Source organism: Ochlerotatus camptorhynchus, unplaced genomic scaffold (genome assembly GCF_037179485.1).
Source record: "Ochlerotatus camptorhynchus isolate MF236.1 unplaced genomic scaffold, CSIRO-AGI_Acam_v1.1 ptg000196l, whole genome shotgun sequence".
NCBI classification, from domain to species: domain Eukaryota; kingdom Metazoa; phylum Arthropoda; class Insecta; order Diptera; family Culicidae; genus Ochlerotatus; species Ochlerotatus camptorhynchus.
Genome location: NW_027040686.1, coordinates 1,326,632 through 1,352,839, shown reverse-complemented (window position 1 = coordinate 1,352,839; position 26,208 = coordinate 1,326,632). Strand labels below are relative to the sequence as shown.

Here is a 26,208-nt window from a genome sequence, read left to right as displayed (position 1 = left end):
TCAAAAACAGCATCCAAACCCTAGAGAGGGATAACGACAAACCCAAGTGGGGTTTGCCAGCTGCTTATGCACCCGGAATAAATTATAATTATACTTCACATTTTGCGTTTTGTAAGCCCATCATGATGGTATGGTTGAACAGCCACACCGACTGTTGCTTGGGAATGAATCAAGTAAACAAGATGAAAAATTATGGCGATGAAAAATGTCAAACGAAGTTCAGAAGAGGGGCATACCTTGGATATGTAATCATTAATCATTGCCCAACTTGATGACGATGGAAAAGTGATACGTCCTAAACATTTTTTGACTTCATGGTAGACTCATTTCAATTCTGATTTATAATACTATGCAAAAGATTTGAACACCCTTCCCTCTCCTTTTACTAAATAATCTCCTTTATAATCCAATGCATAATGCATTCCTTTATAAGCTATACCTCATTAACCTGACCACCTAGGAAGTGACTGTCTTAGGATAAGTTGTTCTGATCAGTACAAAATGTACCTACTACGCAGTGCTAGTATCCATGTGAAGCTCCTGAAAAGGATATATTTTAACATTCTAGCCATAAAGGAAGTTGCTGTCTTGAGCAATGTTTTTTAATTGTCCTAGCCCTTCCAAATGGTAGACAAACAAGTTCAGGATGTTCACACTAGGCGGTGCTACTAAGTTTTAAGCTAGCCAAATAGGCCTTCAAAAACTTTGCCGAAGACACAACTTCTCAGATGACCAAGTTCTTAAGGCAGCTTTTGAGAACCTGGTCACCTGGGATGTTGTGTCTTCGGCAAAGGTGATGAACGCTTTTTGGATGGTAGACAGATTGGGTTTACATCGATCGTTTCGGTTAACGATCAGTGATCGGTGGACGGAGGCTGATTGCACATGCGTGTTCTCTTCACTCTTCACTAAGAGATTTACACTGTAGGTAGGGTGTTGTGTAGTGCGTTTAGGTAGATTATATAAATAAATGCATGTTAGCTCCATCTCCAACAATGACAGTACACATTTCCTCCTAGACTCTGGCTGGCAAATCTCTCCATTGCACAGTGGTTGAAAAGTCCATTTTGACGCTCTTAATTAATAGCACCATGGAGAGTGGATTTAGAGTAATTACGTCTTGAGCAAAGTTGATGAATATGACATGCTTCATCTTTTGAAGGCACTGGTTTTGTTATTATTCCCCCTAAAAGTAAACTTAAAAATTTATTTTTTCACATTGTCAAGATATATGGTTGACGTCTTGAGCAAAGTTGTAGCAAAAATAGTTTCAAACAACTTTGCTGAAGACATGAAAGTCGTAAATTTCACTCAAATCGAGATAGAGAGCGTTGTTTGAGGACGGACCCCAGAAAACACGTGTTTCTTCAAAACACATATTTTCTTTAATTTTAGGTCTTCACTATGTTCAACAAGGTTGATTGGTATACTAAAATACACATCTTTCTAGAACATACTACACCTGCATCATTTTAATAGGATGAGTTATTGATACATTTTCTTCTATTTTCCACATATTTTGGACTTGCGTATCTTTCTTAGGTGCAAGAAGGTGCAGGTGAAGTCAATTCAATTCAAGAACTGCACATTTTATTTTCAAACGTTTCCCAGAAGGCAAAACTAAAGCATCAAGAACGAAAAAATCTGTCAAATTCAGTTAAACTTGTGAGTCGATAAGTGTTTTTCCATAGTGCTCATCACTGTTTTTCATCAAGCGATAAGCAATTGTGAATGTATATTAAAGAATGTAAGATAGAAGAACTGCGGATGACAAAGCGAAGGAGAGAGAGAGAGAGAGAGAGAGAAACTAATTCTGCCAAAGAAACCGGACATCAGAGCTACACGAGCAGAACTTTGAAGTAAATTTGAATTATCTGGTAGGGCTTAATTTCTTTTAAATTTTTCAATTCATTGTTAAATTACAACAAGAGCTAATGATCTTTTTTTTCCTTGATTTAATTTATGTTGAAATTACGCTTATGATCTCTTGTCACTCTGGTCAATATTATGAAAATGATGTGCGACTTTTTTCAAAAGCTCTGGACCAAACATGCTCGTGCATGGTTGTCAAGCGTCACGCCAAGTATTTCAGTAAGCCGTTCACACTTCCGGAAAACGTTTAAACTTACTTCCGTCTACTTCTGAAAATGCGAAAAGTGTGGCAGGACGGAAGGTTGTTCCTTTCGAAGAATGTTGTGAAACAACGTAGAGGAAGAAAACTGCAGAGATCCGGAATAGCTACCAGCTTAATGAGCTAGCATTTGCGACACAATTGAAGATGAGAGAATCAGGTGAGAAAGAGGTGGCGGATATCCTGAAAAACGTTTCTCACGCAAGACTTGCAGATGAAAATAAGTTGGTTCATTCTTTGAAGAAGTCCTTGAGCAACCCTATACCCGAATACACAGATCTGCAAGATTTGGCTTTGTTCATCGACACCAACCTATCCTGCTATTACTTGTCATCTAGTATTTATAAACCCGAATAGCACACTTTCATCTCAATAAGTTACAGCAACTTGTTTATGACTGAAATAAGTCGTATATAAGTTTCTACAATTGATTTGTGACAAGCGTGCTACTAGGGAAAGTATTGATACATGGATCAGCCGTGATTGAACATTTCCTTGTTGCAATCGGTCAGCTTTCTGAGGAAGTACAGGGGGCAAGGAACAAGGATTGGAATTTGGATGTATTTAACCAAAATAAAAACGAATAAATTAATATGCCATTTATTTAACAGATACCGAGAGTTCACTATCGGCAAGCAATCCAGATCGCTTACAAATCGTGATCTATTGAACTGGCTTCTAGTATAACCAGATCCTTTGATTACTAGCATTTAGGATGGCCTAAAAAGCACGAGAAGCCATTGTCGAGCGATGCTAAACAGCTTCTAGCAGAAGAAGCTAACGGAAACGATAATGATTATATTAACTGTTAAGATTATGATAATAATGATGATAATTGAATACAATACAAAATATTGACAACAAAACAAAAATAATTCAAGAAAATCATGAAAAATATGTGGATATATTGAAGTTGATTATCTTTTTTATACTGGGTTATATCATAAAACAGAGTAAAGGTATGGATACTTGTTTTGATCACAACTCCCCAGCAGACGGTCGTGGACGGTCAAGTTTGCCACCATTTGAAAGTTCTTTTATTGTAGGTTTAGATGCATTTGATTTCATCTGCACCTTCTTGCACCTAAGAAAGATAGGCAAGTCCAAAATATGTGGAAAATAGAAGAAAATTTATCAATAACTCATCCTATTAAAATGATGCAGGTATAGTATGTTCTAAAAAGATGTGTATTTTAGTAAACCACTCAACTTTGTTCAACATAGTGAACTACTCATGGAATAATGCTCAAAGCAATTCCAATAATAGTATTCTGTTTGAAGACTGTTCTGCAGGTTTTTATACTGTTCAATATCCAAACAGCCCAACATGCTTTTCTTCAGCAAGAAATCCCTCAACTATTGATTTGGTCTTAACTGATTCATGTCAACTTTGTAGCCAATTGGTTATCCATGTTGACTTGGGTTCTGATCACCTTCCAGTAACTTTTGAAATATCCCAAGAAATAATTTCTAATCCCAACAGCTTTACTTTCAATTTTCATAGAGCTGATTGGGAACATTTATAGAATATAGCATCGATAGAAAAACATTTCTTTGCAAACCAAAGGTGAAATTAATTATGCCCTTGAATATCTGCACTTAATGAGTACAACATAAAAACTGAAAATTAAACTTAATCATGTCCAAGAATTTTCTTCAATTACGTTAAAACTAAAATTAATTCGTGCAACTTTCCATCAAAAATGACTTTAGACGAAAAAGCAGATATGATATGTAATTTTTTGCATCATTTTTTCAAGAGACGTACTCCAATTTCTCAGATAATGATCGTGATTATGAATATTTTTCATGCTTTCCCGACTTTTCGAGTAATGTTGGTGTTAGAAATATTTATGTTCAAGATATTTTGACAGGTCTTAAAGATTTGGAAAGGCTCAGGACCAGATGAAATCCCACCAGCCTGCATGAAAAATGTAGCTATTGAGCTCACAACCCCTTTACACTGGCTGTAAAATATGTCACTTGACTCTGATACATTCCCGCAGGAATGGAAAATATCGTTTTTAATACCCATTTATAAATCTGCTAAAAAATCTGATATCCGAAATTATTGTGGGATTGCCATCATCTCGTGCATTCCTTAACTATTCGAATCAATCATAAACAAAAATATCTTCAGCCAAATAAAACATAGAATAACAAATGCACAACACGGCTTTTTTAAAGGTCGTTATACCTCAACAAACCTCCTGGAATTTGTTGATTACTCATTAACTGCAATGGAAAAGGGAAACCAAATAGAAGCTCTTTACACTGACTTCAGTAAAGCGTTCGATAGACTTGACATTCCAATGTTGATTTTTAAATTAGAAAAAAAAAAAATGGGAATTGAGATGAAACTCCTCACTTGTCATTAAGTCATATTTAATGGACCGTCAGCCAATTGTAAGATTCAGCGAGAAAAAAAAATCTAACCCAATTCAAGTCACGTCAGGAGTTCTACAGGGCTCGCATTTGGGACAACTTCTTTTTATTTTGTACGTTAACGATATCTCTCTTATTTTGAAAAATTTCAGAGTGCTTATTTATGCTGATGACATAAAACTATTTTTAGAGATAAGAAATGATGATGATATGAATACGTTTAAGAATGAAGTTTATGTTTTTTTACACGAGGTGTTGTAAAAGTTTGTTCGAACTAAATGTTAAAAATGCTATCTTATGTATTAAGAAGAAGAAGGCGAAAGATATTGATATGATTAGTTCTTATCAACGCAGATGTCCATAATCGAACTGCAACAATCATTTCAATTCATATCATACCATACAATCATACTCCTGTATTTACTTTAAAGAAGTCATGTACCTTTAGTTAGCGGTTCACTAAAGTCTGTTTAGTCTTCTTTGACTGACGAAAAAAAAAAAAATGAAAAAAATCACGCAATTTCTAATAATCCTCTTCTTTGAGCTCGTTTGGTAGCGACATGATCACACCAGAACGCCACCGATACATTTCCAGCACCTTCGATAATCCGTCACAGTATTAATAACAACCATACGATGAACAAGCTTCTTCTGACTGGTGCTTCAATAATTTGCTTCGTATTTAGTCATGGAGATGAGATGTAAGATGATTACTGCGTATGAGTCATATTTAAACTGTTTAAATCTTTATTTTTTTCCGTTTCAGAAACGACTTAGACCTATGCGTGGGGAACCTAACCAGCATCGATGGAAATTCAGAAGTATTCAAAAATGCACCATCGGGCATAATGTATATTTCTCTTTGCAAAAACGATCTGATGACCATCGATAAAATCACGTTCCTGCGATTCAACCATCTAGAAAGCTTAATTCTGGATAAAAACAGACGCTTACGTTTTCCTGGCGATGGATCTCATTTTCTTGAGCTGAAAAGTTTGATAGATTTGCAGTGTTTTCAATGTGGCGTTGATAGAATTTACAACCACTCACTGCAGGGAATGCCTCGATTGGACCAGATCAACTTGTCCGATAATGTTATAGAAAAGATTGAAGTTGGAGCATTTTATGGCAACATGCAGCTGGAGCAGATTGACTTGCGTTCGAATCAACTGAGACGAGTGCCCAGTGAAATGTTGACACCACTTGTCAGTATCCGAAGGATTGATTTGAGTTTAAATGTGGAACTTGCTCCGGGAGACAGTGAACCTTTTCTAATAAGCACAGCGTTGGAAAATTTGAGGTGTGACGAATGTGGGTTTGTGACAGTTCAGAAATATACATTTGCCATGCTTCCAAATTTGAAGAAACTGTATCTTCGGAGAAACAAAATTTCTCAAATACATGGGCTGGCATTCCCTCAACTGGATTTAACGATACTGATGCTAGAAAGTAATGCACTCAAGAGCATCGATCCTTGTATATTAAAAGTGATGAAATTGAAAATGTGCTTGGATGACAATACCAATGAACTGCTGTGCTACCTCAAAGATTTATCCGATCAAGAAAGATTTATCTGTTCCAATACTTCGAGAGAGAATACTGGATGTATGGTACCAAGCACAACTACATTTGAAGTCACTAATGGTAGCACTGATCCTGGGCTGTCCACCATTCCTTCGGAAACCATCCCAAATACCGACAACTATTTAGCTTCAATTGTCTCCGCACCAACAACGGAGAACATACACGGAATTATAGACACACGGATGATTGGTCACCTAATATTAATATACCTGACCCTGATTGTCATCTTCGTTCTGCTGGTAGGTGTTTGGTTCAAATTGAAAAAGAAAGACACTACTTGGGACAGCGGAAGGTTCACCGAAAGCATGTCCTCTCGGCTTCCCAGCTACGAGTCGGTAGGTATGTTGATTTCCACTGATCTTTGATTTTCTGAGTCCTACAGCTCTGATCTTCGGAGGTGACTTCAGCATTTCGTGACTCTGATAACATATGTCGTGTATGCAGTTTTTGAAAATAAAAAAAATTTGATAAGAAATAAAATGATCTGTTCAGTTTTCATGTTGTTACGATCCTCATCCTGCACAAATTGAAGTTTATTTTTTTCAATCAGTCTTTTGTAGTGAATTTTAAATAATATATTTTTATTAATTGAGATAGGCCAGCACAATATTCTACAAATTTCCCTACCTGATTGTGTTTTTAGTTTGCGTGGGTGAACTACTAGTTAAGACAAATCGTCGGCTTAAGTGATTGTTTACAAAATCAGAAACGTCGAATTAAAAAGTGACGCTATTGATATTTGGCAAATTATTTGTTCTAAGCACCTATAGATGGTCTTTTGTTGATACACAGTTTTGCTGAAGCTACTAAGTTTAAATCTCTATTCGTTGGTCATTTTAATCTTCCTAGTCCCAATGTAAAGCGGTCCCTGGCAGAAAACCTTGTGAATAATAAAAATAACCTTTCTAGTGCATTTTGGTCATTTTTGCAGGGGTAATTTTTGGTCTAGAAACGTTGTGTACATTTTTCCTAATCTAGTACGGAACGTTAAATGTAAATTTCTCAAAATGGAGCAAATATATTTTAATGTTGTTATTAACAATTGAATCTGTCTAGATTCAACCCTGGTTGTGTATATTAGGGCAGTTTTAAATATCTTATACTGCACTGGCCCTTTAAAGTTTATAGGGGAAGCAGCAGCATTCGGAGAAGTGTATTTTTTTGTTCACCACATTCTGGCGCTTCACGATATTGATTTCTATTGATTTAGTGAATTCCACCAAAGAATTTTAGGGACTAGTCTAAAGACTTTGAGGCAAGTGAAGTTCACTTCCATCAGGTTAGGGGAATTTTGGACATATCGATAGGGCTTCGAGTACTTTTGACTTCGAGAATAGATTTGTAATGATGATGATGATCGTCCCACCGCTTAGCACAACAATGGTTCGAGCTGGACGATTTATCGTTAATATAATTAAGTATTACATCTTAACCAGATTAGCAAACAAAAAAGAAACTGGTTATAGTCACATAAATAAATCCCTCAACAATTTTCAGTTGTTTTCTAACGATATACATATGAAAAGCATATGCTTTCACCTCTTTGTTTGCCCTTTCCAATTAGAACAGAATAACAAATCAATAGCAAGTTCTACTATGAAAATAAATAATATCAGAACATCTCAATTTGTTATTGGTTTGATGGAAATAAGAATTAAGATATCAAAAATAATAGGACTTTAACAGAAAATGTGACTTGGAAAGGAGTAGGGTCTAAAATTGATAAAAAAAAATTCGCTACTTCATTTATGAATGAATATTTCCGCTCTACTCCTATCACTAACCTATAGAACGATTATTTCTAATGTTTTCGCTTCAATTTGGCTGAATGCTTTGTATAATTTTATTAGCATTAGAGATATGTCCCATTATTCCGGATTTCAAACATAAGCCGAGATAAGATTCCAACACTTTAAATAGCGTTTTTCGAGTTCCACTTTTCTGTCAAATTCTAGAGTTTTGTTTTCCAGAATGATTACTGCGGCTACACGTGTAACATTTTTGGATCAAAAACACATTGTCCTTACATTCTTGGGATCAAACATGTCATGGCATGTTAAACACGATTAGAATGTTGCATCATATCAATAAATTTATTCTTTGCAGAATATTGCGCATTCAGAAGTTTACTCTAATTTGTGACTTATAACTGATGTTAAAATTGCCTAAATTCTTGTAATTTTAACCAAATCTCTGTTTTAATAATTTAACAAGCCTATTATCTTGAAGTTTTCACGGTTTATGGATTTTCAAGCCTATAACAGTAGAAGCAGAAAATAGGGTTCTAGATTATGTGACTATGTTAGTAATGTAAGTATCAATGGAGGCGCATGGTAGTCTAGTCGCATGGTAGTCTAGATTCACTAGAAAATTGTTCAAAAATAGCTTTAACGTGTGTAAACACATTTAATGTGTTTAGGCAGCGATTTGAACACATGAACACACAAGCACAGGTCAAGAAATGTGGGGTCCTTATATCATCCATGTTTATAGTTTTATATCTATGAAAGTCAGTTCTCGATCACACACAAACCGGTAACTACTTCAAAGATGAACACCATAGTTAAATACACAATTCTTTGCTTCACCGACAACAATTTTAAAGCGTCCAGTATCATAATTGAGGAGGTGAATCTATTATATCTCAAAACCAAACGCATTATTTTATTTTGAAAGTGCTGTTATCTCGATATTTGTATTCCATTTACCAAACATAGCGTAGGAGGGCAAAAGTCCAGATGAGGAGAGATGATTGATATGTTCATCTGTAATAGTTAAATCACAGACAATCAGACATAACACATTATATATTTCTCAATGTAAAACATCGCCGCTAGAACATTATCGCCATCTGTTGAAAACACAGTGATGGGCAGTACGCTCAACAGATGATGGTAGTGGGAAAACGTCAAATGCAAGATAATTGACTAAGTGCGCCACAGGTGGTGGTGCTACCAACTAAGAAACAATTAAATTGTTCGATAAATGCATGATCGATGATCAACCTGCAAGTGTATGTTTGTCTGTGGTTAAATAGTTTTTCAATCGACATAGAATTCCATACTTTTGTGCAATTTTCTTGATGGCATTGTCAATGTGAGAGTTGAACTTAAGTTTTTTTTATCAATAATCACACCACGATATTTAATCTCCCGAACGCGATCAATAGCCTCATCATCAATTACAACAGAGACGCTCTCTTTCACTCGATTCCGCAAAATTACCATGAATTTATTTGTACTTATATTTAACCTCAATGGCTTATAGGGTAAATTATGGCTTCGGCACCCATTTACTGTTTTCGGCAACCGAAATTGAAACGTTAATTTCACTGTATTTTCCCATCAAAACTCTTCGCTGAATGTATAAAGCCGATTCCTTACCTTTTCAGCTTCAACCTGATTACATTTTTACGACTGTGCAATCCTGTTATGCCATATTTTTCTTTAAATGAAATATACACACTACAAAATACGGCTGATTTCGAGTTGCCGATAATAGAACAACTGGTTAACACGCAGTTCAAATTGAAAGGGTGCCGAAGAAAAAGAGACTGCCGACAATAGTCACACTCACATGAAAAGTTTGGGGCGTTGTAAAAACATGTTCAAAACGTTTTGATCAATTCTGTCGATTGGAATTGGTAGAACAGCAAGCAGCAGATAAATGTCAACAAACAAACGTGTCATGTATGTGTGTGACGCTGAGAAATCGCTAACAGAAGTTAGGACGCTGCTTAGATTGACGAGAATACGTAAATTCCCCTATTTGAACTATCTACTTAAATCTAAGAAAACAAATCTTCATTCAAGTGTAAAACGGCATCATCTAAATCCTTTGCTGCAATGAATAACATATATTAATGAGAAAAAATCGTAAAACACGTCTCATGTCATTTATATACATAATACATAAAAGGGGTCCTAATACACTTCCCTGGGGCACACCAAGGTTGTTCCCCACGGGACAGTAAACATAATCATTAAAACAGTCCGTTGAGTTCTGTCACACAAGTTCTGGAAGTGCATTTTGTGAAAGTTTCACGGCTGATTGGAATGGATTTTGAGGTAAGTTGGTGTGGATCTGCCGTACCCGACGAGCTTTATGAATATGAAGCAGATCTAATGTGTACTAGCGATGGTATACTGGGTTCGGAGATAGATCTATTCAATTAATATCTGATTCATTTACAGAACAGAATAGTTCAATAATTATTATAAACTGAAATCAAATTAAAGACAGGAGACAGGAGAAAACTATTGATTACTTGAGTATCCTGAATTTTCTGATCACTGTCAACTGGATATTTGTTCGAGATATTTTTCATATTGTGTTGTTGTTAGTCATTTAGACTTTTCTTCAAGTTTTCCTGGATTTATTTTAAGGCGTTATGTTATTTATGTTTTTATGTTACAGGCGTTAAATTAAAGGCACTTTTTACTTATTTTTAGAGTCACAAACTGGCGTAATTGTTTTCTAAATTGCTTTTTAACTCGTTTTAATTTGAAATTATTGATCTATTTTGCTCGATTTGGCCATTATTGCCCACATCACAAGGCCTGAGTGTCTTATTGTCTTACCTCGCAATATTTTTTTTATTGATGTTCAGATGAATCATAAATCCTCACTGATATATTTAACTCCTGTGAAAGTAATGTTCCCAATGTTTGTGAAGGCTCTTATTGTAGAAATTTTATCTTAAAAAAAACCTGGATCTTATTGTTTATTTAATTTTTTTTTTAATATCTCCTGGTTCACATTAAACAAATGAAAAATCTGTTAAATTCCAAATGACCCTTGAAGGAAAGAAATCAATAAAATAGATAAATTCTATTTTTTATCATTGAATGAGGTAAACTGAACGATGTCTGCACATGCTAGGAAAACATTTTTTAAGTTCTAAATTTTTGACTGATTTTTAACCCTTTGTCTGTATCAGGTAATTTTTGCAATCTTGATTATTCTTCAAATGTTTCGTTTTTTTCCGTTTTGAAGGATTTTTGCAATGAACTTAGCATTATTTTAGAGGTACAGACAAAGGGTTAAATTTGTTCCGAACAGTTTGGTAGTTCATAAATTAGACAATTCACACCGTCTTCAACCAGAGTTTGCACAGTCTGAACACTTAACACTAGACAACGGGAAACACACAACACACAGTAGACCAGTAGGGAAACCCTTTATTTTTTTCTTCTGAGCAGCTCTTTCGAGTTTCAAATTTTTCAACTGATGACATTTTTACAGCAAAATTTACTTCTTCTTTGAAACATCAGTGCTTATTTTGGGACTTATTGTCGTAATGGATTTTAACAACTAGGATAAAGGATGCATCAACATAATTTCTAGTTCTTTATTTGCTGCTGATGATTTCTTACAGTAGTCTGTTAAAACCTTATTTAACCAAATAGATCCCAACGTATGCTGCAGTGCACTTGCAAAGCGTGAAGTTTATGTAGTTTTCGAGATTTGTACTGTGGAAAATTTGCCATATTTGGACTTGGCGGCTTTAGAATAGTTTAGAGGGCATTACATATCACATTGGTACCGTTAAACGTTGTGCATATTTGTGATATTTTTGGCAACCTCCTTGTATGGGTTTTCTCCAGAAGAACTGTTAATATTTTAAAATGGGCAACTTGTTGTTGTCAGCTTTTGGCGAGTATAAATCTCTATTTTTATGCAATATAGCAAAACTTATGAACAATATATTTGAAGTAGCAGGTACTTTTTTCGATAATTTCAATCGGATGTGCTCTAAATTGCCATTCACACAAAATTTCGTACTCATTTTGACAAAGCTTGAACACCTGGATGAATTTAAAATTTGTGTCCAACCAAATTCTTTAAATTTTTATTAAATTCTCAATGATGCTTCAGTTAGCAATATAAAATATAGTTATTTTTAGAACAAAGTATACGATTTTTCAACAATTGTTTTATTATTTTTCGAGTTTGGAAAACAAACAATTAAGATTCAATAATTTTTAAACTTCTTGTAATTTTACCCCATGCAAATGGGGTATCGTTATCTCTTCAGAGAGTTGAGCCAAACTATAGCGTTGTATATGCATAACAAAAATCTAGTTTTTCGCGCAGTCTAGTTTAATTAAATTTATATTTGTTCTTTAGCTACGAAGTAAATTCGCATAACATTGGCAAATGATAAAGCAACATAATTTGGGTCTATTTTGAATTTGGAAACGGATTTTACTCAAGTGCATATTCCTTAGGTTTTAAGAAAAAAAAGTCGTTGCGTTTTCAAAGGAATTTTCGAACTTTTCCATTAATACGACCCATCAAGCGGTGGTCTCGTCTACTGTTTTGGCGGTTTTTTCGCACCAATTTTTAATCTGAGCTGCCGTTTTGATGACTGTACGTTTTACCTCCAGTTCAGTACCTCTTGATAATTGCCCAGTAACAGTGATGCAAAATATCATGACACTCACCCATCAACCGACTACCGCTGACAGAACGTTTTGTAATGCAATGAGAGAAAGAGCCTTGGGAAACAACAATCACCAGTAATGGTCGTTGTTCACAGGCAAAACGTTACACTCGCTGCTGACGATGAAAAGCATAACGAAAACAGTGAAGACTTGACGACGATGAGAAAAAGCGAAATGATAGAAAAAAATGAAATAATGCCTACGCATTCCAAGTTCGTCTCGGCAGGCGTGACTGTGTGAGTTACAAACAAAGCTGGCAAAATTTGCTTCAAAACGAGCACAGATTAGTGTCGTGATTGTCGGGAATGACCAGATCCGAGATGTTTTTAAGACTTCTTACTCGCCTAGGACCAGATCGGTGATGGATCACTACCGAAGACGACATTCACCAGTTGCTTTTTACTTCTTTCGTCAACTTGATGGATGGTCATGGAGAGTACTTCGGCAAGCACATTGATAGGAATGTACCAAGCGTTACTACCATCAGCTGTTTGACGATCGTGATTGTGATAGGTCGCAACTCTGCCCAGTAGTTTTCAATGGGCCTGAACTGGGGACAATTGGGTGGATTTAGGGTTTTCGGAACAAACTGGACTCCGTTGTCATTGTACCATTCTTGTACTTCCCGGCTGTAGTGACAAGTCACAAGATCCGGCCAAAATGTCACTGGACCATCATGTGACTGGATGAAGGGCAGAATTCGCTTCTGGAAAAATTCGGTTTCGTAAACCTCCCACCCCAGTTCATCACTTTCTCAGTGAAAAAAACCTTTATCTTCTGGCCACAGCTGCAAATTCCCTGCCAAATCATATATTTGCGTGCGAATTTATTCGCAAAAACAAATTTGAATCTGCCAGGGATACCTCCTCGAGCCTTCGGTTGGCAGTCCCACTCCGGCGTTTACTTTGAGGCTTCCGATTTGTCGTCAAGGTTTCCCTCTAAATTTTGAGCGCATATGGTGTTTCTAGGAAAATTCAACACCTTAGTCAGCTTGACGCGGACCACGATAGATTTTCCAGGTTCTTCTACGCTCCTTTTGCATGGTGACTGTCTCCAAAACAGGAGCGTTTTATGAACTGAAAAAAAATACACTGTTATTGTTATTGTTGTTGTCAACAAATAGACGTCAAAAGCTTCCGAAAACGTCCACAAGGAGCGCTATAATAAGCAAAAGAGTTTGTTCCATCACTAAGTGGGCTATGGCTTAAGTGTAAGTGTTTAGTGTTCATAGCAAAATCAAATCCAATTAGTTCTCTCAGTGTAGAGAGTCATCAAATCAAAACAACAACAATATGCAATAAATGGGAAACACCGGAGACAGCACAAGGTAAAAAGCTAGGCGCAATCATGTTCCTACTATTTTTAAAAGACCTATCAAGCTTGAAACTTAAAGGGAAATATTGTTCTTTTGCTCCATCAGGGTTGTACTTAGAGTTTAGCTGTATTCAGAAGGATTTGATACACGATTTATTGTTTGTGTATGACTTCTTACGTTCTACTTTTGGAAAATTGAAAAGTATGCATGCCAGTTTTATCGGGATTCACGCAATTTGTTGGAGCTAACAGCGCTAAGACCATAGTGTGATAATTACATATATGCTAAGGGCATGAATATAAAACGGAGCCCACACACATGAATATACTGAACTAATTTTACATACGACGGAATTCATCTTTGTCATAAAGGTGAGACGTAAGCAAACATGTAATGTAAACTTGAGTGCTCTGATACAAAAAAGTTCGTTACTTGTCGAAAAGTACGTTTGATTGATCTGAAATTTGCATCTGTTATGACTCAATATTATGTCAAAATTGCCGCTCGTATGTCTCAGTCTCAGAGCACCTAAATTTACATGATTTATTCAAAGTGTGTCGTTTATCGGAACGGATGTTCATTTAGTATCCGATTTAACACATCAAAGAGTAAAAGTCGATTGGATGTTTGGAAATTATAGGTTGGTTGTCCACCATCATTGTAACAATAGGAGTAGCACAACCACAAAACATCCAATCTACATTAAGGAAAAAGGTTGAGTAAAACATGCAGAAGCCTTGGCTAGGCTTTCACTGGCTGGCGGCTTATCTTTTTTTGCTTATCAATGATCTTTTTTTGCATCTACAGAGAATGCATGTCGGTATCACAAGTACGCTGTCAGAGTGTCAATACCAATCATACGATGAAGGTGCTACTGCAGACGGGAATATTAGTTATATGGTTCACATCGATCGTATTTAGTCACGATGATCTGCCGTAAGATATCCATCGTGAATAAATTAATTTTAAATTGTTTAATTAATTAATTTAATTTTTTAGGTTTGACAAATGCAGGCAGAACATTATGAGCATCGACCAGAGCTCAAATGTGCTGAAAAAGACTCCATTGGACATATTGTATCTCTCTCTGTGTGATAACGATCTGCTGAGCATCGATAAAAACTCGTTCCAGCGATTCAACCATCTAGAAAAGTTGATTCTTGATAGAAATAGTCACTTAAATTTTAATTCCGATGGATCTGAGTTTCTTGAGTCAGAGAGTTTGACGGATCTGCATTGCTTTCGATGTGGCGTTGATAAAATATACAACAAATCACTGCAAGGAATGCCTCGATTGGAGCAAATCAACCTTACCGACAACCGAATTGAACAGATTGAAGCCAAAGCATTTTATGGTAACAAGAACTTGGAAAGGATTGACTTGCGGTTTAATAAGTTGCGACGGTTGCCTAGTGAAATGCTGACACCACTTGACAGTATCCGATGGATTGATTTAAGTTCGAATACGGAACTTGCTCCGGAGGGCAGTGAACCTTTTTTGATAAGTACAGTGTTGGAAAAACTACGCTGTAACGAGTGCGGATTTGTGATAGTTCAGGAGTATACATTTGCCATGCTGCCGGGCTTGAAGGAACTGTTTCTTCGAAAGAACGAGATTTACAAGATACATAGTATGGCATTTCCTCAGTCAGCTTTAACGAAATTGATGCTTGAAGATAATGCGCTGAAGAGCATTGATCAGAGTATATTGAATGTGATGAATTTGACTATTTGCTTGGACAACAATAGTAACGAATTGGAATGCTTCCTCAAAGATCTGTTGGAGCATTGGAGGCGAACCAGCCCAAGGCTGAAAGCCTCCCTAATAAAGATAAATAATAATAAGAATCTGTCGGAGCAGAAAAAGTTTTTCTGTTCTACTACTTCGCGAGAGGATGTTGAGTGCTTGCCACCAACTACAGTCAAAATCTCTACCGCTAGTACTATCGATGTCACTAATAGTACCACCGATATGACCATCATTTCCACGAACGGCAGAATGCCCATAACGACAACCAATCATCAGGATACTTTTGCAAAAACTCTGAATAAAATTGTCCAACACTATGTAATACCGTTTTTACATCGCTCCAAACTTCTCAGGTGAGTGTGACTATTGTCGGCAGCATCTTTTTCCTCTCCAACCTTTCCATTTGAACTGCAAGTTAACTAGCTCTTCTATTAACGGCAACTGGAAATCAGCCGCATTGTGAGGCGCATATATTTTATTCAGTAAAAATTCTAGCATAACAAGATTGCTCAGGCGTAAAAAATGTAATCAGATTGAAGCTGATAGACAAAGGAATTGTCAAAATACATTCAGTGAAGTGTTTTCATGGGAAAGTTCAGTGAAATTAACGGCTTTTAGCCTAGTGTGCCATCAAAAGTTCTAAAAGTTGTGAATGAATCAACAAATTCTTATCATAACTTTGTTAAACGTAGGTGATTCATTCGCTACTAGGTTCAGGGGTCTCTGATAGCCTACCCGAGCAAAGTCCAGCATCAAAATGACAGCAAATTGAAATCAAGTTTTGATATCAACATCAAACTGAAATCCTAATTTGATTTCAGTTAATGCAATTGACAAATTTTGTTTTCATTTTGCTGTACATTTGCTCTTCAAAAATATGTTGTTGCGGATTTGTTTCCATTGCCTTAGCATAACATCAAATTGAATACTTGTTCTGTTATCAACAGGAAAAATGGATATCAAATTGAGTTTCCAGTTTGCTCTCACTGATAGCAGAGATAGTTTTCAATGTGATGTCACAGGAAGATTTTTTTGCTCTCAATTTTGATATTTTAACCGTTAAAATGACCAAAACGACAGCAACCTGAGTAATCATTATCAGCGAAATCACAACATCAAATTTAGATTTCAATTTGATCTCAGACTTTGCTCGGGTAGTCAGTATAGGCACGGTATTACCAGGACGGAGGCGGCGGATTCGATTCCCGGTCCGGTCTAGAAAATCTTTCGGGTTCGAAATTTTCTCGACTTCCCTGGGCATAGAGTAGCATTCTGCTTGCCACACAATATTCAATTTCTTGCATTGGTCAGCATAGAATTATTAACTGATGAAGTGTATCTAAATAGAACACTAAGTTGACAGCCGGCAAAACGCTCGCTACAGCTAAGCGTAATGAAGCCTAGAAGAAGAAGAAGGTGCAGGATATTGATCTGATAAGTTCTTACCAACGCAGATGTTCATAATCGGACCGCAACAATCATTTCAATTCATAACATACCATACAATCATACTCCTGTATTTACTCTAAAGAAGTCATGTACCTTTAGTAAGCGGTTCACTAAAATCTGTGCAGTGTACTTTGCTTAACAAAATAAATAAAAAAAAAAAAATAAATAAAATCACACAGTTTCTGATTATCCTCTTCTTTGAGCTCGTTTGATAGCAACATGATCATATCAGAACACCACCGATACATTTCCAGCACCTTCGATAATCCGTCACAGTATTAATAACAACCATACGATGAACAAGCTTCTTCTGACTGGAGCTTCAATAATTTGCTTCGTATTTAGTCATGGATATGAGATGTAAGATGTCTACCACGTATGAGTCATATTTAAACTCTGTATATATTTATTTTTTTCGTTTCAGAAACGAGTTAGACCTATGCGTGGGGAACCTAACCAGCATCGATGAAAATTCAGAAGTATTCAAAAATGCACCATCGGGCATAATCTATACTTCTCTTTGCAAAAACGATCTGATAATTATCGATAAAATCACGTTCCAGCGATTCAACCATCTAGAAAGCTTAATTCTGGATAAAAACAGACGCTTACGTTTTCCTGGCGATGGATCTCATTTTCTTGAGCTGAAAAGTTTGATAGATTTGCAGTGTTCTCAATGTGGCGTTGATAGAATTTACAACCACTCACTGCAGGGAATGCCTCGATTGGACCAGATCAACTTGTCCGATAATGTTATAGAACAAATTGAAGTTGGAGCATTTTATGGCAACATGCAGCTGGAGCAGATTGACTTGCGTTCGAATCAACTGAGACGAGTGCCCAGTGAAATGCTGACACCACTTGTCAGTATCCGAAGGATTGATTTGAGTTTCAATGTGGAACTTGCTCCGGGCGACAGTGAACCTTTTCTAATAAGCACAGCGTTGGAAAATTTGAGGTGTGACGAGTGTGGGTTTGTGACAGTTCAGAAATATACATTTGCCATGCTTCCGAGTTTGAAGAAACTGTATCTTCGGAGAAACAAAATTTCTCAAATACATGGGCTGGCATTCCCTCAACTGGATTTAACGATACTGATGCTAGAAAGTAATGCACTCAAGAGCATCGATCCTTGTATATTAAAAGTGATGAAATTGAAAATGTGCTTGGATGACAATACCAATGAGCTGCTGTGCTACCTCAAAGATTTATCCGATCAAGAAAGATTTATCTGTTCCAATACTTTGAGAGAGAATACTGGATGTATGGTACCAAGCACAACTACATTTGATGTCACTAATGGTAGCACTGATCCTGGGCTGTCCACCATTCCTTCGGAAACCATCCCAAATACCGACAACTATTTAGCTTCAATTGTCTCCGCACCAACAACGGAGAACATACACGGAATTATAGACACACGGATGATTGGTCACCTAATATTAATATACCTGACCCTGATTGTCATCTTCGTTCTGCTGGTAGGTGTTTGGTTCAAATTGAAAAAGAAAGACACCTCTGGGGACAGCGGAAGGTTCACCGGAAGTATGCCCTCTCGGTTTCCCATGTACGAGTCGGCAGATATGTTGATTTCCACTGATGTTTGATTTTCTGAATCCTGCAGTTCTGATTTTCGAAGGTGACTTCAGCATTTCGTGACTCTGATAACATATGTCGTGTATGCGGTTTTTGAAAATAAAAAAAAAAATTGGTAAGAAACAATATTATCTGTTGAGTGTTCATGTTGTTACGATCATCATCCTGCACAAATTGAAGTTAGTTTTAGATGAAGCCACCGAAGACACCAGGAAAGTTTTATACATTTTTTTAATCAACCTTTTGTAGTGAAATTAGGTGACTAGCGAATTTTAAATAATATATTTTTATTAATTGAGATAGGCCAGCACAATATTCTACAAATTTCACTACCTGATTGTGGTTTTAGTTTGCGTGGGTGAACTACTAGTTAAGACAAATCGTCGGCTTAAGTGATTGTTTACAAAATCAGAAACGTCGAATTAAAAAGTGACGCTATTGATATTTGGCAAATTTTTTGTTCTAAGCACCTATAGATGATCTTTTGTTGATACACAGTTTTGCTGAAGCTACTAAGTTTAAATCTCTATTCATTGGTCATTTTAATCTTCCTAGTCCCAAGGTAAACCAGTCCCTGGCAGAAAACCTTGTGAATAATAAAAATAACATTCCTAGTGCATTTGGGTCATTTTTGCAGGGGTAATTTTTGGTCTGAAAATATTGTGTACATTTTTCCCAATCCATTAGGAACGTTAAATGTAAATTTCTCAAAATGGAGCAAATATATTTTAATGTTGTTATTTGCAATTGAATATGTCTAGATTCAACCCTGGTGTTGTATATTAGGGCAGTTTTAAATATTGATTTTGCTCCACTTTATTTGGTTGCAATCTTATAATGCACTGGCCCTTTAAAGTTTATAGGGGAATTCCTATCGGAAAAGTGTTTTTTTTGTTCACCACATTCTGGCGCTTCACGATATTGATTTATATTGATTTAGTGAATTCCACCAAAGAATTTTAGGGACTAGTCTAAAGACTTTGAGGCATGTGAAGTTTGCTTTCATCAGGTTAGGCGAATTTTGGACATATCGATAGGGCTTCGAGTACTTTTGCCTTCGAGAATAGATTTGTAATGATGATGATGATCGTCCCACCGCTTAGCACAACAATGGTTAGAGCTGGACGATTTATCTTTAATATAATTAAGTATAACATCTTAACCAGATAAGCAAACAAAAAGGAACTGGTTATAGTCACATAAATAAATTTCCTCAGCAATTTTCAGTTGTTTTCTAACGATATACATATGAAAAGCATATGCTTTCACCTCTTTGTTTGCCCTTTCCAATTAGAACAGAATATCAAATCAATAGCAAGTTCTACTATGAAAACAAATAATATCAGAACATCTCAATTTGTTATTGGTTTGATGGAAATAAGAATTAAAATACCAAAAATAATAGGACTTTAACAGAAAATGTAACTGGAAGAGGGGTAGGGTCTGAAATTGATAAAAAAAAATCGCTACTTCATTTATGAATGAATATTTCCACTCTACTCCTATCACCAATCTATAGAACGATTAGTTCTAATATTTTCGCTTCAATTTGGCTGAAAGCTTTGTATAATTTAATTAGCATTAGAGATATGTCCCATTATTCCGGATTTCAAACATAAGCCGAGATAAGATTCCAACACTTTAAATAGCGTTTTTCGAGTTCCACTTTTCTGTCAAATTCTAGAGTTTTGTTTTCCAGAATGATTACTGCGGCTACACTGTAACATTTTTGGATCAAAAACACATTGTCCTTACATTCTTGGGATCAAACATGTCATGGCATGTCAAACACGATTAGAATGTTGCATCATATCAATAAATTTATTCTTTGCAGAATATTGCGCATTTTTAAACGGCACCGGTGGTGTAGTGGTAAGCGTGATTACCTCTCACCCCAGCAGGCCTGGGTTCAATCCCAGTCGGCGCCGCCGGGATGTTCTGAGGCATAACATCTCTGATCACGCCTTCCTTCGGATGGGAAGTAAAGCCGTTGGTCCCCGGTTCATGAGTTGATGGGTCGATAGGTAGGGTCCAGGTGTGGGAGCTGCCTTCCTGGCACGTCGGTAGCATTGGTGCTCAGCACGGAAAACAAGATCGACGGAAAAAACAAACCCAAGGAAAAAAAAAAAAAAAAATATTGCGCATTCAGCAGTTTACTCTTATTTGTGACTTATAACTGAAGTTAAAATTGCATAAATTCTTGTAATTTTAACCAAATCTCTGTTTAAATAATTTAACAAGCCTATTATCACGAAGTTTTCATGGGTTATGGGTTTTCAAACCTATAACAGTAGAATAGAAAATAGGGTTCTAGATTATGTGACTATGTTAGTTATGTAAGTATCAATGGAGAAAATAAAAAAATATATATAATTTTTAAGAGCTTTGATTGTGTTGGTTGATTTCCTTTAAATTTCGTTATAATTGCTTATCTTTTGACAGATACGCGTATTTCGTCTACTACTTGCAGACTTCATCAGTGCCAAGTATTCAACACCACTGTGGTGTTGAGTATTTGGCACTGATGAAATCTGCAACTAGTAGACGAAATACGCGTTTCTGTCAAAATATGAGTAATTAAAACGGAATTTAAAGGAAATAAACCAACATACTCAAAGCTCTTAATAAAGGGATTCCGTTAGGAGGTTCGACAAATTAAAAGATTAAAAAATATAACTCAACATCGATATGTTGTGTAAAAAAGCTTGAGTTAAGAAAACATATATAAAAAAACATATTGCACCCTCTCTGCAGCGATTAAACATACTTCGAGTTTTGGGACGTCGTCTAGTGAGAAGCAACCGTTTAACTCTCCTTACCATAGGTTCAGCTCTCGTGACTTCCAAGCTACTGTACGGCCTAGGTTTCACCAACATCAACATCGAAGCTATGGAACGTACTCTAACCCCAACATATAATGAGGTGATACGACAAGCTTCTTGCGCGTTCAGAACTAGTCCAATTATCTCCATTATTGCTGAAGCGGGGTGTCTGCCATTTCGTCTAACACTAATTCAGCGCCTATCACAACTAGCAATACGTCTTGTGGAAAAAAAAACAAATCAGTAGCCGACCTACCAGTAGTTAAGCGAGCATCTGATCTGTTTCTAGCAGTAACAGGAGTCTCCATGCCGAACATCTGTAGTGTTCTAAGACTAACCAATAGAGAGTGGTATACTCCATCACCATCTATAAGTAACGACTTGAGGGAGAAAGTAAAAGCAGGCACTTCAAGTCAAGTTGTTGTGCCAATGTTTGTTGAGCTTGTAACAAATAAATACTCAACACACAGGAAAGTATTCACCGACGGATCTAAGGACAATGAGAAGACTGGTGCGGGAATCGTTACAGATACCAAAAGAACTGCCTTCAGTTTGCCAGGAAACTGCAGTATATTTTCTGCAGAGGCTTTTGCGCTCAAAGCTGCTGTGTCAGAAATTAGCCAAGACGAACCAACAATCATATTTACCGACTCGACCAGCTGTCTAGACGCTCTTCAAAATGGAAAATCAACTCATCCTTGGATCCAAACAATTGAACGCGAAGTTATTGGAACTAAAATTGTGTTCTGTTGGATTCCCGGTCACGCAGGAGTTCTGGGAAATGAGGAAGCTGACGGGCGGAAGGGAATTCCACCAAACATGCCAATTCCACCCCAGGATGCTGTGCGGTTTATTAAACAAAGCATTTGGTGTGTTTGGGAAAATGTAAGGAGACACACCTGGGCACACCTACGTCAAATCAAACCGACTGCAGGCAAATTTGTTGACAGAAAAAAATCATCTGAGCAGCGAGCTCTTACCAGATTAAGCATCGGGCACACTCGGCTGACTCACTCTCACGTGTTGGAAAACAAATCTCCACCAATGTGCTGTTTTTGTGGAACTCGACTTACTGTGCATCATATACTTGTGGATTTCAGAGGATTTGCCGAATTTAGGCAAAACTGTGGAATCGATGGGACAATAACAAATGTTCTTGCAAACACCTCCAGCAAAAGAAAATTTCAGTAATTAAATTTTTGAAAGGTGCTATTTTATGCAAAGAAATTTAGTTCGTAAGATAATTCAATCTGTCATAAAATAGAGACACGAATGTCACAGAAGTGATAAAGTGTCACTAATAAATAATAATAATAATAATATTGCACCCTCTGTCTACAAACCATGAAAACCACTAAAAACAAATATATTCATTATTTTTCAATACAAAATTCCATCTTTTTAATATAATTATAATTCTCCTTTTGATGTTATGATCTTTGAGATCGGCCCAGTAGTTTAAAATTTATATATTTTTTTTAAAAAGTCAATTTTGAAAACACATTTTTTTATTACCCTAAAATGGAAATAGTCACCCTACTGACAAAATAAATAAAAAATACGGATCCTATATTATGTGATAAGGAACAAAAACTACATTTTTTACGAAATTCTGAGAACCACTTTAAATTTTTGATATAAATTGGATGTACAGTCACACCAGTATTATGGGCCACCTAGTCACTTCTTCTTTTTCTTTTTTGCATTTTAAGCTTATTGCTTATCGTATATTAGCTTATGGCGTGCTCTCAACTTAGTGTTCTAGATGCACTTCCACAGTTATTAATTGAGAGCTTTCGATGCCTGTACCAATCATACTTCATGTCCAGGGAAGTCGAGAAATTTTCCAACCCGAAAAATTCCTAGACCGGACAGGGAATCGAACCCAGCCGCCTCCAGCATGGTCTTACTTTGTAGCTGCGCCTTTACCGACTGAGCTAAGGGAAGCCCGAAGTCACTATTATGGGTCAATTGGTTTGGCGTGTTAATCAAATGGAAATGGTCCATAATTGTCAGTGTGATTTAAGTTATTGTACAACATACCAATAACTTAGTAAAATATGATAGCAAAATTAGATATTATTTTGCTATGATTTTGCTATTTGTCCACTTCACATATTCACAAGAATTCCCAGCAATCAAGAGTTCATCAATAATCAACAACGCGTTATCATCATTGTCAGTAACGTCAGGAATGCTCAAGAACCCCCGACATTCAGCCAGAAAATTTACTACTTATTCAAGGCATCTTCCAAATAAGCTTCATTATTTATCAAATGTAAAATTTAGTCTTCTAAATCCGTAATACGCGCGCAAAGATCAAACCTTTGTAGACTTTTCAATTTTTTTTTATTAACATTGAATATTTCTCACTGTAAAACATCGTCGTTAAAACATTACCGCCATCTGTTGAGTACACTGTGGTGGGTAGTACGCTGAACAGATGGCGGTAGTGTGGAAACGTCAAACGCAAGGGAATTGACTATGCGTGCCACAGGTGGCGGTACTTCCAACTAAGATACTATTAAATTTACCGATAAATGCTTGTTCGATGAACATCTTGCGAGTGTTATGTCTGTTTGTCTGTGCTACTACTATTAAAATAATGTTTCAAAAATCCATCGTTGCGCACAATCCACAATCGTTGCTACAATAATTATGAAAAAGTCGTTATGACAGATGTCCATCAAAATAATCCCTTAAAAGCTTCGTGATGATACATGATTTGTCAATTCATAAAAATAAATTCACTAGGAAATTGTTCAAAAGATAGCTTTAACGTGTGAAATGCAATGTCTCTTAGATTCTGTAAGTGTAGTTGCACGTTTAATGTGTTTAGGCAGCGAATTGAACACATGAACACACAATGTGGGGTCCGTATTTCATCCATGTTTCTAATTTTACATCTATGAAAGTCATTTTTTTTTATTAGATCACACACAAACCGGTAATTTCTTCAAAAATGAACACCATAGTCAAATACACAATTTTAAACGTCCAGTATGAAAATTGAGGAGGTGAATCTATTATAGGGGAAAAGTTGGCTTCGGCAATACCTTAACCTATAATCGTCAGGGGGGGTAAACAAAGTCCTAGAGCACTCAAATTTGGTCAATAGTTGCTCTGAAACACAATGTATCCACATGCCAAAATATAACTCTCAAGGACGTTGTTTACCCCCCCGACGATAATAGGTTAAGGTATTGCCGAAGCCAACTTTTCCCCTATTTTAAAACCGAACGCATTATTTATTTTGAAAACGCTGTTATCTCGATATTTGTATTCCATTGGCCAAAAATAAAATTGGATGAGGAGAGATGATTGATATGCTTATCTGTATTTTACTGGTTATAGTTAAATCACAGACAAACAGACAAAATACACACTGAATATTTCTCACTGTAAAACATCGCCGCTAGAACACTATCGCCATCTGTTGAGTACACAGTGATGGGCAGTACGCTCAACAGATGAGGGTAGTGGGAAAACGTCAAACGCAAGATAATCGACTAAGTGCGCCACAGGTGGTGGTACTTCCAACTAAGAAACATTCAAATTGTCCGATAAATGCATGATCGACGATCAACTTGCAAGTGTCTGTTTGTCTGTGGTTAAATATTTTTTCCACCGACATAGAATTCCATACTTCTTGGCAATTTTCTTGATGGCATTGTCAATGTGAGAGTTGAATTTATGTTTTTTTTTTTATCAATAATCACACCACAATATTCAGCGGCGCCCGTGGTGTAGTGGTAAGCGTGATTGCCTCTTACCCCAGCAGGCCTGGGTTTAATTCCAGTCGGCGCCACCGGGATGTTCTGAGGCATAACATCTCTTACCACGCCTTCCTTCGGAAGGGAAGTGAAGCCGTTGGTCCCCGGTTCATGAGTTGATGAGTCGATATGTAGGGTCCAGGTGTTGAAGCTACCTCCCTGGCGTCAGCAGCATTGGTGCTCAGCACGGAAAACAAGATCGACGAAAAACAAATCAAGGAAAAAAAACACCACGATATTTAATCTTCCGAACGCGATCAATAGCCTCATCATCAATTACAACAGAGACTTTCTCATTCACTCGATGGGTTCATGTGATCAAATTAATCAAAGAATTAGAAAGCACATATTTGCACTTGATGCAGAAGCAAACTTAGATGATAACAAAACTGACAATTTTAGTGAAATTATTGAACAACTAACAGAAAAGTTTTTGGAAGAAGATACAACGAAAACTGAGAAATTTCGCCTGGATCATGGACAGTTCAGAAAATTATGGACAAATTTAACACAACCAGGGTAAGCGTGATTACCTCTCACCCCAGCAGGCCTGGGTTCAATCCCAGTCGGCGCCGCCGGGATGTTCTGAGGTATAACATCTCTGATAACGCCTTCCTTCGGATGGGAAGTAAAGCCGTTGGTCCCCGGTTCATGAGTTGATGGGCCGATAGGTAGGGTCCAGGTGTGGGAGCTGCCTTCCTGGCACGTCGGTAGCATTGGTGCTCAGCACGGAAAACAAGATCGACGGAAAAACAAACCAAAGGAAAAAAAAAAAGAAAAAAAAAACACAACCAGGTATATGGAAACATAATCTAAACAACTTTTAAACGATAAAGGTGTACACTCCACCTTTACTTCGAGGATAGGCAGTGGATTGAGTGATGATACGGACGAACTTGTTCTGCAGTTTTGAGAAGACGATAAATCCAGCAGAACAATGCCTGGGTAGCGTGATTG

General features: G+C 36.7%; 2 protein-coding genes across 2 annotated transcripts; both read left to right on the top strand.

Annotated features, from left to right (window-relative positions):
* Window positions 1–5,104: 5,104 nt before the first annotated feature.
* LOC135702642 (uncharacterized) lies at window positions 5,105–6,532 on the top strand. The gene is made up of 2 exons (XM_065223676.1): window positions 5,105–5,217; window positions 5,283–6,532. The coding sequence occupies exons 1-2, from the start codon at window positions 5,153–5,155 to the stop codon at window positions 6,463–6,465; spliced, it is 1,248 nt and encodes a 415-aa protein (XP_065079748.1). The 5' UTR covers window positions 5,105–5,152; the 3' UTR covers window positions 6,466–6,532.
* Window positions 6,533–14,717: 8,185 nt separating this feature from the next.
* Window positions 14,718–18,908, top strand: LOC135702679 (toll-like receptor 6). Its single transcript, XM_065223706.1, has 3 exons — window positions 14,718–14,797; window positions 14,861–15,964; window positions 17,485–18,908. Exons 1-3 carry the CDS (start codon window positions 14,724–14,726, stop codon window positions 18,665–18,667), a joined length of 2,361 nt encoding a protein of 786 aa, XP_065079778.1. The 5' UTR covers window positions 14,718–14,723; the 3' UTR covers window positions 18,668–18,908.
* Window positions 18,909–26,208: the final 7,300 nt, after the last annotated feature.